Here is a 13,241-nt window from a genome sequence, read left to right on the forward strand (position 1 = left end):
TGGGTAATTGATAATGATGATAACAATGATGATATTGGTTTATTTTTATTATTTCTTGAAGCAGGAAGAAACATTATTGTTCTGTGCGCAGAAAGTTGGATGATATTTTATTTAAAACATTTTCCCCCTCTGCTTTTTGGTTGCCATAAGGTCAATAACCAACAGAGCAGGATAATACTATGTATAATGTATATCTGCTACAAACTGTTACAAACTTTCAGGAGAAAATGTCAATCTCTGGAACATTTTAAGTGCATAACTTCATCTATATTGACAGGTACAAAGGGATTTAGTCGCAACTCCTGCACTGTAACAGCAATAGCTTTGACACCTATTGACTGAGCTGATGTGATGTTCTAGAACATTCTGTCTAATGAGGGAAGTTGTCAGTCTTTGAGCCTTCATAGCATTCCAGGCTTTTAGAGTCAAAGTAAATATTCAAAGGCTGAGGGAAAATGGATAGGGAATGACAGGACAGTTGAGTGAAGCCAGCAGGCAGTATTCTTAAAAACAGAAACACGAAAGATGATGACACAGACATCTGAGGGAAAAGATGGCAGACCAGACTGAGAGTTCAAAAAGACGGGCTAATGACTGGGGTTGGTTGCTGTTGCAAAACCTCCCACAGCCAAGGAGAGAAAATGTATGCTGTTGACAAGAAACAATGAAAAAAGGTTGTAAGTCTGGGGGAACAAAAGAAAGTGCAGAAATTCAGAGGTGCAAGCAGAGACCTGAAGAAATAATGGTAGGAGAGTCCAAAATTAAAGTGAGGTTGGTCTGTAGCTTCACAAAAAAAAAAGCTCTATGTGCTGAAGGCAGGGACTGGAGAAGGAAGTTGTGGTATTGTGGGTGCTAGGGTTCAATTTAATAGTTCTGGGGCCTAGTCAGTGCTTGTTTTTGCATTGCTACAGTTGTGGAAGACTGGAAAGCACTGCTGTGCTTTCATGTTCTCTTCATGTTCTCCTGCTACCCTGAGCAACAGGAGTCTCCTTCAGGAGTTACTCCACACATTTCAGGAGTGTGTGTGAGGAGAGGGCACTGCATGGACCTGGACAATTATATGAAGGGGAATTTGGTTTAATGTGCGTAGGCTCCTCCATGCAATGGAGAACCTAAATTGCACAGTGTTGCTGATTTTGTGGAGAAGCCTGTGTGCATTCAGCTAAACGTGCATTCCAAGTGTGCATAGGTTTCCCCTTAATACCTTCTGCCCAGCATGTGAAGGTCTTAGAGTGGAGCTGGCAGGTATGGGGATATTGTGGGTGGAGCCAGGTGTGTCTTTTCTTTCCTCATCATTGCAATCAGACAATGGGGTGAGCAATCCTATCAATTTTAGCTTTTCACTGTTTCTCATTTTTCCAGTCTTAATTTAAATTTTCTGCATTTCCAGTTGATTTTTTTTTAGTATTCAGCATTCTAGTGAAAATTCTCCCTAATATACATGTTTTTGTATGCAATTTTTCTCAATATACATGTCTTTTTCAAAGCAGTTTCCTTTAATATAAAGCATTTTTCTTATTTTCACTAATATATGCATTATATGCTTTTTATTCCCACTTTACATCTGTATATGCATTTTGTATATATTAAGCAATGCTGGAAAGGTACATTTCAAAATTCAGAGAAGTGCAAATTTTGAAAAATGGCTTTGTTTTGGTTCACATATTGTTTTGGGAAGTGTGAATTTGTTGGTTTGTCTTTAAATGCAAACTGAATTGAATTTCTCCCCCATCCTAAATGATGGATAAAACCATATGTAATGAACCCCCTCCCCTTTCTGTGCACCTGCTGGTGGGGGACTAGAGACAATAAAACCCTAAGAAAATGAAGAGGGAAAAAGTGTATAACATATCATAAACTACATACCCCTCAACATTTCTCGATGAATGACATTTTCTAGTTATTTCATTTATTTATTTAAATTTTCTATTCTTCATTTTTTTACAGTTTTGCAGTATCATTCATAAGCTCAATTCATATCATTTCGTTCTCCTAACCTTTGTATATCAATAAACTCATAAAATCATTTAAATTAATTTTTTAAAAAATTCTTGATGAAAATAGGGGCATAACTAGCAAACTGGGGGAGGAGGTGGGGGAGGACCCTGTTCTGCATTATTCTGGTGACTAACCCTTCAGTGAGGCATGTTAAATTGAAACAGAAACTAGGACTTGGTCATGCCTGGCTAGTAGTACTAAAGTGCAAGAGATGCTCCATCTTTTTTCTGGAAGGACTGTCATGACTGAAAGACAGGCAGAAATGTAACAACTGTCCTTTCCCCAGTATAGAAATACAGATCTGGGAATTATTGCAACTTCCTGTGAAATGCACAGCTTTTAAATATAAAGGAGTCTTGCAAGGGATGCAAGGGAGATGAGTAAAAAATAAGGAAAGGGGAACTGTTTTCTGGATGTACCTCGGGTTACAGGTGTGTCGGGTTGCGTGATTTCGGGTTGCACACTGCACCGAACCCGGAAGTACTGGAACGGGCTACTTCCGGGTTTTGGAGCTTGCGTATGCGCAGAAGAGCTAAATAGCACTTTGCACATGTGCAGAAGCGCCGAATTGCAACCTGCATGTGCGCAGACATGCCACTGTGGGTTGCAGACACTGCGGATTACGAACGTGCTTCCCGCCCAGATCACGTTCGCAACCTGAGCGTCCACTGTATCTTTAGAGGAAAGTGGGAGGTTTCATTCCCCGACAAGCAACCATTCAGTGGCCATATGTGAGAGGCAAAAGTGAGCAGAGTGACAGGTGTGACTCTTACCTTTGTACAGTAGGCTAGATTCTAACTATACAAACAATGCCTGATTTAGGGCGCTGCAGGCAGTTCCCCTGCAAAGGGCACTGAGCCAAGGGGGCTCAAAATTGAGAAGATCCATAATTGAGAAGATCCATTTTGGGGCACCACATTTTGGCCTCACACAGGATACCACATCAAGAAAGATTACCAAAGTTTGCCTCTGCATGGAAACATCAAAGTTTTCTATAGCCCCACCCAGTATCTCCAACCAGGCTAGTGAGAGGCATTGGCACAGTTCAAAGACACATTCCAGCCAGGTGAAAGCACTTAAGGATGCTGAAGGCGTGGCCTGAGAAGAGCAGCAGAGCCTGGGAGACTCCTGAGGGCTGGATACAAAGGTTCTTCACTCCTTTCTTTAGCACCATCTCCATATCTATCCATGAGTCCCACAGAATGAGCTGTGAAGCTTATTATTGGTGGGAACAACTCTCTTTCTATAACAACTTGAAGCGTAATACCCCATGGCACAATACTAATCATGACATCATGCAAGTCACTGCAGCAGCTTGATCTGCAGCAAGTACTGTACAATAGTTGCTTTCATCCACCGGCTGATTTCTGCATATCAAAGGCTCAGAGGCAAGCCAAGCAGAGTTTTGGGGGTGGGGGTATGGAGTTGCCAGTTAGCACATCAGAGATCATAGAATCTAAGTTGGGAATGGGAGGGACACCAGGGGTCATCTAGTCCAGCCCACTGCAATGCTGGAATCTCAGCTACAGCATCCATGACAGATGGCCATCCAACCTCTGTTTAATAACCTCCAAGGACCTGTTTCCTTAGATGCCTCCTGCTTTTCTTTCTTGTTGGTATTGTTGGTATTCTTTCTTGTTGGTATTTGGGCCTTCAGTATTTTTCCTTTTAGAAACTCCCATTCTTCTTGGACTCCCTTCTCATTGAGTATTTCTGACCACAGGATCACAGCAAGTAGCTCCTTCAGCTTGTCAAAATTGGCCCACACGGGAATCGAACCCGCAATCTTGCCATTGTTAGCACTGTGCTGTCACAGTCCAATGCCCATCAGCCTCAGGCAGCACAGTCAATGTCCAGGGACAATGGGAGTTGCAGTCCAGGAACATCTCTGAATGTCCATGGGTTTCTCCATCCCTGTCCTTCATTCTCACCTGAGATGGAGCAGGCTTGAAAGGCTAACCTGCAAAAAATAATGGCAGCTTTCAGTAATGAAGAATACAAAGCTAATAACTTATACTGAAAAAGAATCTCTTCCCCCCATATTGAAGATATACGATTCTTCAGTTCTGAAAATGACTGCAAAGTGATCTAGGATTGCAGGTTTTTAAGTATGCAATAAAATATGGGTGCACAGAGAAGTTATAGCTGTGGCCTTGGGCTACTCAGGAAAGATATTTGCCTGTACTGAAGATTTGTCGTCTTAAATGGTCTCCTGGATGCAGTGGGCTTTTAAAATGTTTTTTATGTAAGTAGCTTCTCAGTTTTGGCATCTAGATTGGCTAGTCACAAACTGGATTGACCTTTAGCTGCCAGTTGATTACACTTTTGTTTTAGGATAATGAAGCGTCAGTGTATTTTAAAGTTACTGTTATCTACCATCTGGTGTTTTTTTTTATCTGCTATATCCCCGCCCTTTATTGCATTAATTTTTGTTGTGCCTAATTTTTGTATATATTGTTAGCCACCATGGGTGAAAGAGTACTACTAGAAGAGCAAGGTAAAAATGCTTGTAAATAAAACATGCCTGTTAAGAAGTATATTGTCCACTACCTGCTAAGCTTGTGTATCATCACTTATGCTGAGAAACAGGAGATGCTTTTTCCTGAATAATGGATCTCTTTCTAGACTCCCCCCACACCAACCCTCCCATGTCCAAAAGTGTGCTGTCAAAGCTTTTGCTTTATTACATTCCCAGAGAGAAATCTTGAAACTCTCTCAAGGTGGAAAAAAAATATCTTTCTCTCCAAGTTCCTTCCTGGAAGATATAGTTCTCAAACTGGTTTTAACTCTAGTTCCAAATAAATGAGCAAATATCTGTGTGACTTTCCAGTTTCCCTCTCTTCCTCATAGAGGATTCCCCCCACTCCCATTGCAACATGTCAACTGCTAATTAACAGCATGATCCTAGACAGTTCTACTCAGAATTAAATCCCATTAAGCTTGTTGGGGCTTACTCCCAGGTAAATGTGCATAGCATTGCAGCCTAACCCATTTACAAGGCACTTGGGATCAACTATTATAAGCTGTTGTCTTCAAAATTATATTAAATGTTCTCTAACTCATTTCCTTATTATTCCCCAATGGAAATTCCTAAACAAACATGTCTTCAGTGGACAGTAAAACAATTTGGATGGCAGAAATCCAATTTTTGCTCTGTCTCTCTCTAAGTGGCTTGGTTATGTATGAGAAATAATGTAATGCTTTATTGTCCAATTAGTTTGTTCTGTGTAACAAAAGTGTGGCGATATGTCGCGAAGTACAAAGGAAACCTGTTAGCGAGCTCATATTTTCCTCCCAGAACTTGAGGATTTCCCTTCTCCGTTCTGCTCTTAAAGGCGACTCCACTTCCTTCCTGACTTCTTTGTTGGGTAGGGTGGTCTCTTGGTTTTGCTGTGAGGGAAAGGTCATCTGTTTCGTAATGAATAGGCACTTACAGGTATTGTGGAACAGTATGGTTTGAGCCTTGAAACTCATTGAGTAATAATTCAAAAACAATCCAGTGGCTTCATCAAAGCCTATTTCTGTTTTCCTTTTTGCACCTCTTCTTTTGTAAATGCTTCACACAGGCTTTAGAGCCCCGAAGAACGTGCGTCATCTAACAATGCAATCCAACATGTCTACTCAGGCATTGGAAACTATAATTATCTCCTATTACACAATGCAGTGGTGATCAAATGTTCATGAAGTGGTTCTTATGAGTGTGTTTATTTCACTTATTATCACTGAATGAGATTTCTGTAATTGATCCAGGTATTTTGCAGGTTAGACTCTATCATGACTGGACATGGGGTTTTTTAACCAAGAACTGAAAAAACAACAACAGACACATGCATAAAGAAGAAAAAGAATAACCCATCCATACCCAGTCCCTAGTTCAAAAGTTACCAACCACCCTCTACTTTTCCCTTCAGAAACTTTTAAATAAACTGTCAAGTGCTGCCTATAGTGTCATAAAGGTAAAGGGACCCCTGACCATTAGGTTCAGCCATGACCTACTCTGGGGTTGCGGCGCTCATTTCATTTTATTGGCGGAGGAAGCTGGTGTACAGCTTCCGGGTCATGTGGCCAGCATGACTAAGCTGCTTCTGGCAAACCAGAGCAGCGCATGGAAACGCTGTTTACCTTCCTGCCAGAGTGGTACCTATTTATCTACTTGCACTTTGACGTGCTTTCGAACTGCGAGGTTGGCAGGAGCAGGGACCAAGCAAAGGGAGCTCACCCCGTTGCGGGGATTCAAACTGCCGACCTTCTGATCGGCAAGTCCTAGGCTCTGTGGTTTAACCCACAGCGCCACCTGCATCCCTATAGTGTCATATTATGGGTGTTAAAAAGCCTATGTGAATGAATGGTAGAATACAGCATTTCGACAAATCATTAATCAGATGAAACCCAGCCTTGTGTTCATTTCACGAAATGATAGTGTGACTTATTCAACTTTACAGTAAACAGTGCCACTTCAAGATCAATATTTGGGTACCGTACCATTTCTGGAGTGGGGGCGTTGATGCAACCTTTTTCCATGGTGGGGGACTCTCCCACGGTGTTCCCTCCACTTGATGTGGGAGTAATGTTTTGCTTCTGTTCCACGGTAGGCGGAAGAACGAGAGGGAATCCTCTGTGCTCTTTCATTTTGAGTACTTTCAGTTTGAACTATGTAGGTTGTGCTTCTGTGCAATATGATTAAGCGGTCTTTCAACTGTGGATATTTCAGAAATGGATTTCCCTGAACGTGACCTTTTGAGATATATATGTATCTCATCAAAGCACTTTGTCCTGTGATTAAGGCTGTGGTTAATGTATCGTAGCAGCAGTGAGTATCTTAACTATGGTGAGTACCTGAGGATTTATTTTTTCTTTACTTCAGTTCTGCTTAGATACATAGTTTACACAGTTTTTCAAGTTTTTAAATAATTCCTTTCATTTTTTAAAAAAAATATGCACCTTTACAAAAATTACTTATATATTTTAGCTTGAAAAATGCAGCATTCAAAAATCCGTGCATCATTTTCTGATCATTGGTTGGTCCTGATAAGATATTATTTCATTTTGTTTGTGAGTTACTTATTAGCTAGATTTTCAGTTTCTTCTCTTTTTTCCTTTCAGACCTTTGTATGAATATGGTCAAGGAATATCAGCAGATATGCATCTCTGTAGAAGCTGTAGTGTAGACAGTTTTTAAGATCAAACAAAACTTAGTATAACGATTATCCCAAACATATAAGCCATAATCAAATACAGAGTTAGGTGCACTTGTTGTTAAATCCTCAATATACCTACTCTGAAGTAAAACCTATTGGGTTCAGTGGGGATTACTCTCAGGTATGTGGGTATCAAATTGTAGCCTTAAACCATTGGAGCCATAGTTCCAGTTCTATAGGTCTTTACTTAGACGTAAGACCAACTGTGTTCAGAAAATTGCAGCTTCGCTCTGTATTGGATTTTGGCCATTCACTTGGAAGGCATTTGCACTCATAAAAACATAATTGACTGCAAAGAGAGTGTGCTTAAAATGGCATCATAAAACATGTGTAATACCTGCTGGAGATGAGTTAGGAGGATAAGCAAGTTGACTGTATTTTGTTCAATAAACCATCACACTAGTAAAAATCAGCTGAGCCCCTAGGTTTTAATTAGCTGAAATCCAAACAGTTCAGATTGTTTGTTGACTGTGGATCTTCATTTGTTGCTTTTAAACAAATAACCATAATGGTTTATTATTAATAATAATATAGTAAAAATTTCAGGAATGTGGTTTTTGTTTTTGGTTGCTACACTTATTAGGTAGTATGTAATTTTAAAAACTTTGTGCTGGGTTTTTTTGGCTAAATTGTGTTGCATTTCTCATGTCATATTCTCAAGGAAGTCAGCTGTCATTTCTTTTTGTCTGCTTGATAAAAATATTTTAAACATAGTTGTCGTTACTTCACCAGAAAATAGTTTTAAATCTTTGCACATTTTAACCTAGCTAAAAGCAGCTCCCTATTACATGTGAGGCAAGGACTATCCTGGAGTTGATTTTCATGCTAATTGTATTTCATGGACTGGTCTGAGAACTTCACAAACAGTATATCAGTAATCTTTACTAACAATAATTAAGGTATGTACCGTATTTTTTGCTCCATAGGGCGCACCGGACCATAGGGCACACCTAGTTTTTAGGGGGGGAAATAAAGAAAAAAAAATTTAGTTGGTTCTGCGCTCCCCAGGCTTCAGACTGCAGGCTTGCGGATAGTTCCTGAAGCCTGGATTCGCTCCATAGGACGCACACACTTTCCCCCTTCATATTTGGAGGGGGAAAGTGCGTCCTATAGAGCGAAAAATATGTAAATAATATGGGTGATGCTGAGTGGCTTGCTTTATAGCTGGAGAAGGAGGCAGAATTTGAATGGGGAACTTTCTCATTATTTTAGCTGGTGTGTTGCACAAGCACACATCCCCTTAACCTCCGTATGCCCCACTTGACCACTCGGATATGTGGAACTTACAGGGAGCTGCCACATAATACTACTTCTGCATTTGTAATAAAATGCCACATTCAGTGTGGCAGCACCAAACTCCAGAACTCCCTGCCTATTGGCATCACCCACGTTTCTTCACCATATTCTTTTCATGCATGCATAAAACATTTTGTGTGTGTAGGCAACACTATCCAGACATGTAGAATGCTGACGTGTATTATAAACTCTATTTTTGCATACTGTTTATTTTCACTGTCTTTTGAATGCTTTTTCAATATCTCATTTTTAACTGTCTTTTATAAATATTATTATTATTATTATTATTATTATTATTATTATTATACACTTTCAATCAAGCAGTATGTAAATGTTGCAAAATAAAAACAAAACAAAGGGGTTTTCAAATCATAAAAATAGCAAGGTGTGCAAAAATCCACTGATACCAGGCCCTTCCAGAGTGGGGTCCAAGGCAAATCACACTGTGTACCTCCCCATACATTCATCTCCACCCCCCACCGCTGCCTCTACTATTCCTCATCCTTTTCATGGCAATGGTGGTGATGCAACTTACTTTCTGTTGTGTTATTTTGCGGAGCGCGCACAACTTTAGTAATTCTGGCCTCTGTTCCGCCTCTTCTTTACATTTTGTGCACTGCTTTAGCTGAGACAGTTCTACCAAGGCCTTCTGCTTCATCTCTCTATGGCTTGATCTAGGAAGAAAGGCAGTGGAGGGTCTCATCATGTGGGTGGGAGGCAGCTGGGCAGCATGGCACAGATCCCAAGGTGGCTGCCCCTATTTGCATCCCCAGGAATGGGTGGGGATGGAGGAGCAAAAGGTTCTCTCACTCAGTGCAGTACAAAATCATGTCACAAGAAGGTAGAAAAAGATTACAACATTTTTAATCCCAGTTCCTTTCATCACTGTTTTGATTGAGAAGTGGTGCAATTTAATGTGATTTTGCACTAAACTTTCAAGGCAATATTCCTGACTGGGGACGAGACGGTGTTCACATCAAATGCGCCAGTAGGATAACAAGACCAGACAAGATGTACTTTAGACATGCACAGGAAGACTTTAAAAGCCGAACCCTGTATAGAAGAGTTATTCTGGCTTGAAAAGTATATGTACATCTTACTAACAATCTTGTGATCTAGTTGTTTATCATTCTCTTGTTATTGTGGCGGTAGCAGGATTGCCTTTTTGTCTTCTTCTTTGACTTTTAAAGTCCTGCAAAAAACCTTGGAAAAGAACCATGTCTTTCTAACTTTAGCACTAATCTCAGGTTGCTCATCAGGGCAAGACAGTTTGAGCATATAACATGAATCATGGCCTGGCTGCACTGGCTGCCGATTAGTTTCTGGACCCAATTCAAAGTGTTGGTTTTGACCCATAAAAGCTTAAATGGCTCAGGACTGCAATAACTCAAGGACTGCCTCTCCCTATGTGAACCAACACAGATCCTGCAATCATCATTGGGGGCCCTTCTTCATTTGTCTCCCCCCCTCATGAGAACTCCGAAAGGTGGAAACATAAGAATAGGCCTTTTCTGTGGTGGCTCCCCATTTGTGAAATGCAGTCCCTGGAGAGGCTCGCTTGGTGCCAGCATTACATATCGTTATGCACCAGGCCTTGGACTAATTAAACAATATATGAACTTTTAAACTTTTTTTTTGGGGGGGGGGGGTAGTGTTTCTGTTTATTACTATGTTAGATACTTTTTGTGTTTTTATATTGTAAACCACCATGAGATTCTCAGATGAAATGCAGTATAGAAAGTAAGTAAGTTGGTAAGTAAGTAAACAAACCCTCTCCCCCTTTTTTTAATTATTAGAGTGACCAGGAAGGCTCTTGGAAGTTTCTTGATATGCATACCGGTCATCCATCGGATTCAGAAAGGTATTAACAGTTCTATACATTTTACTTCACTTTTTGGTGAAGACTTGTGATACCTCAAATAAACTGAAACTGCTCTATCTTTTTTTTTTTAATAGTAATCATTCTATTATGGCTCAAGCTGGCAAATATTCTAAAGCCTGAACTATCAGATGTTAGTGAAACTAGATTAACTGCAACAGGTGCCAAGAAGTGGATGGGTTCTGCACGATCTATCAGTGAAATAAAAGAGAAACAAAACTAATGTAAGGGTGTGATTGAAAGACACCAGTTCCTGATTTATCAGCTTCCGAGACTGCAGTGCACAAAGCACGTACGCCAATGTGCTTAATCCTGTCTATTCACATTTGAAGTGACATGTAGCCTGATCCTGGGCAAGTTTTCTTGGTGTTAGCCTCCTCTGAACTCAGTGGGATTTTATTCCAAAATAGCTTTGGGCAGGATTACAGCCTAAGTGATGTTCATCAGATTATATATTTGAGATGCATGGGCATGTGAGATTTGAACCAATTGTCAAGGTGACTTCATAGCAGGGGGTTCCTCATTGGATTACTGCAGCTTCAAATCACTAGCACAGAAGCAGATCACTTTTTGGGTTTCCCCTCCATCTTAGTTTTCCATTATCTGTGAACAGATTCTCTTCCCTGACTGCTTTCATCATATATGGAGATCTGAAGCAGCTCTAATTTGCTTGTTTAGATATCTGTATTAGTGATTCTGTTTTTCCACACTCCTGAATACGTAACACCTCATTGGCCTGGCAAAATTCAGCCCCCATCAGTTAGCACCTCTCAAGAAGACTTTCAGGAAACATTCATAATTTGTTTTGTAGTTTAAGATGAGAGCAAGAGGTAATTATTTTGGTTGGGCACAGTTGTTTCTGACTGGCTTATTCACTGTGAATTCTGTAAATCAGATCTGTAAATCAGATCATAAACAAGGCAAGAAATTATGTTTATTTATGTTTATTATTTTATTAGAATGATTTACCAAGCCTTTCTGCTAATACAGCAGTCAAGACACCAACCACCACATTATTAATTTTAAAAATGTACAATAAAAAAAAGAGGCAACATTCATGTTATTGTGCAATTATCATCCCTGATGGAAATAACAAATGTCACTTTGAGATTAAATTTAGTTAGGTGGTATTGTGAACATGTGCCCTGCCTCTAAAGTATCATCAGGAAGAAGAAAGCTGTTCTAGGTTGTGATGGAGATATAAACTCACTCCAAGAACATGTATTAATATCCATTTATTTATTTTTTAAAATCTAGAAAAATATAAAAAAGGTATTTCAGAATAAACTCAACATATCCCAGCAAAGGTCAGCCAGAGAAGATTAAAAATAGCTTCTAAAACTGATAAAAACAAGAGAGATCAAGAAGGAGAAAATTCAGATAAAGGTCAAGGCTTAGACTGCATGCACATTCCCATTAACTCTGCATTCATTGCACTTCACCGCTGTTTTGGGAAAGCAGTGCACACAGGACACTAGCCGCGATCTGTATTAATCCTGTGTATTCTAGCCTGTCATCTCATATGATCTCCCAGCCTCAAAGTAATCCAATGTAGTCCTTTTCTTGCTCTTCTATGCATAGTTCCTTTAGACGGCAGGAGCCACAGCAGCTATAGCAACAGTCGGCATGTACTGAGCAATGTGCACAAATGAAGGCTATTCCTTTTGGCTGAAAAAATGCAGCTCTCAGTGTCTCAGAATTCAATACACCTTGGTTATTTGCCACTGTCCCCAGGCCACAGCAGGGGGGAAAGATCTTTGGTTCTTACTATTATCTATTATTATTATTATTATTATTATTATTATTATTATTATTATTATTTCTATACCATCTTTCATCTGAGGATCACAGGGCAGTTTAGATTATAAAAACCACCAAAAACAACATAGTAACAAACAAAAACAATAGCCCCTTCCCCACAGTTAAAATGGCCATAAATTGTTTAATTAGCTAAAGGCCTGGGAGAGGAGGCATGTTTTTGCCCGGTGCCTAAAGATGTGTAATGAAGGCACCAAGAAAGCTTCCCTGGGGAGAACATTCCACAAACAGGGAGCAACCACAGAAAAGGCTTGCTCTTGTGTTGCCACCCTCCAGATCTTTTGTGATGGAGGGACACAAAGAAAGGCTTCAAATGATGATTGCAGGATCCAGGTGGTTTCATATGGAGAGAGGCGGTCCTTGAGGTACTGCAGTCCTGAGCTGTTTAAAACTTTGTAAGTCAAAACCAGAACTTTGAATTGGGCCTGGAAACTAACTGGCAACTAGTACAGCTGGGCCGGGATTGGTGCTATATGCTCAAACTGGCAAGGAAGTAGGCCACTGAATTCTGTACCAGTTGAATTTTCTGAACCATCAGCAGCCCCACGTATAACACATTGCAGTAATCTAACCTAGAGGTTACCAGGGCATAGACAACAGAACTTAGGCTATGGAAACCATATATTTCCATGAAGAGCATGTTTTCTTTTGTTGTTAGTCATATGGCTCTTGAAAATTAAGCCGAAGCTATTAGGAAACAACTGGTTCAGTCCATATTAACAGCACTGTTCTATTCCAAATGTGTCATTTCACAGCTAAACAGCTGCTGACGATTAACTGTTCTTTAAAAGCACCATTCCTTTTTTCATAAGGGGAACAGAAGCATGGAGGCGTTTATAGGGTTGAAACAGGATTGAATGAAACCTGCACTTATTTTCTCTTTGTTGTGCAGATCACATTCTTAATTGTCACCCTACTTCTCCAAGCAGTGAGAAGTTCCAGGGGTACAGCATTTGGTTTCCTTTCCAAGGAGGCCACTGGAAGCTTACGGACATTTACAGTATTTGCACTTGTTTACGGATATACAGGTTGAGTCTAGGTAGAGGAACACA

At 40.1% G+C, this 13,241-nt stretch overlaps 2 protein-coding genes across 3 annotated transcripts in view; both read left to right on the forward strand.

Annotated features, from left to right (window-relative positions):
• SMIM43 (small integral membrane protein 43) overlaps positions 1-13,241 on the forward strand; it is a 245,669-nt gene that overhangs the window by 160,132 nt on the left and 72,296 nt on the right. The window lies entirely within an intron of this gene.
• TNIP3 (TNFAIP3 interacting protein 3) overlaps positions 10,294-13,241 on the forward strand; it is a 62,555-nt gene continuing 59,607 nt past the window's right edge. Inside the window, exon 1 of the mRNA XM_083756135.1 lies at positions 10,294-10,353. Within this exon, the coding sequence (XP_083612261.1) occupies positions 10,322-10,353 (32 nt within the window). The 5' untranslated portion in view covers positions 10,294-10,321. The remainder of the gene's footprint in view (positions 10,354-13,241) is intronic.

Source organism: Podarcis gaigeae (assembly GCF_964106915.1).
Source record: "Podarcis gaigeae genome assembly, chromosome: 9".
Classification (NCBI taxonomy): Eukaryota; Metazoa; Chordata; class Lepidosauria; order Squamata; family Lacertidae; genus Podarcis; species Podarcis gaigeae.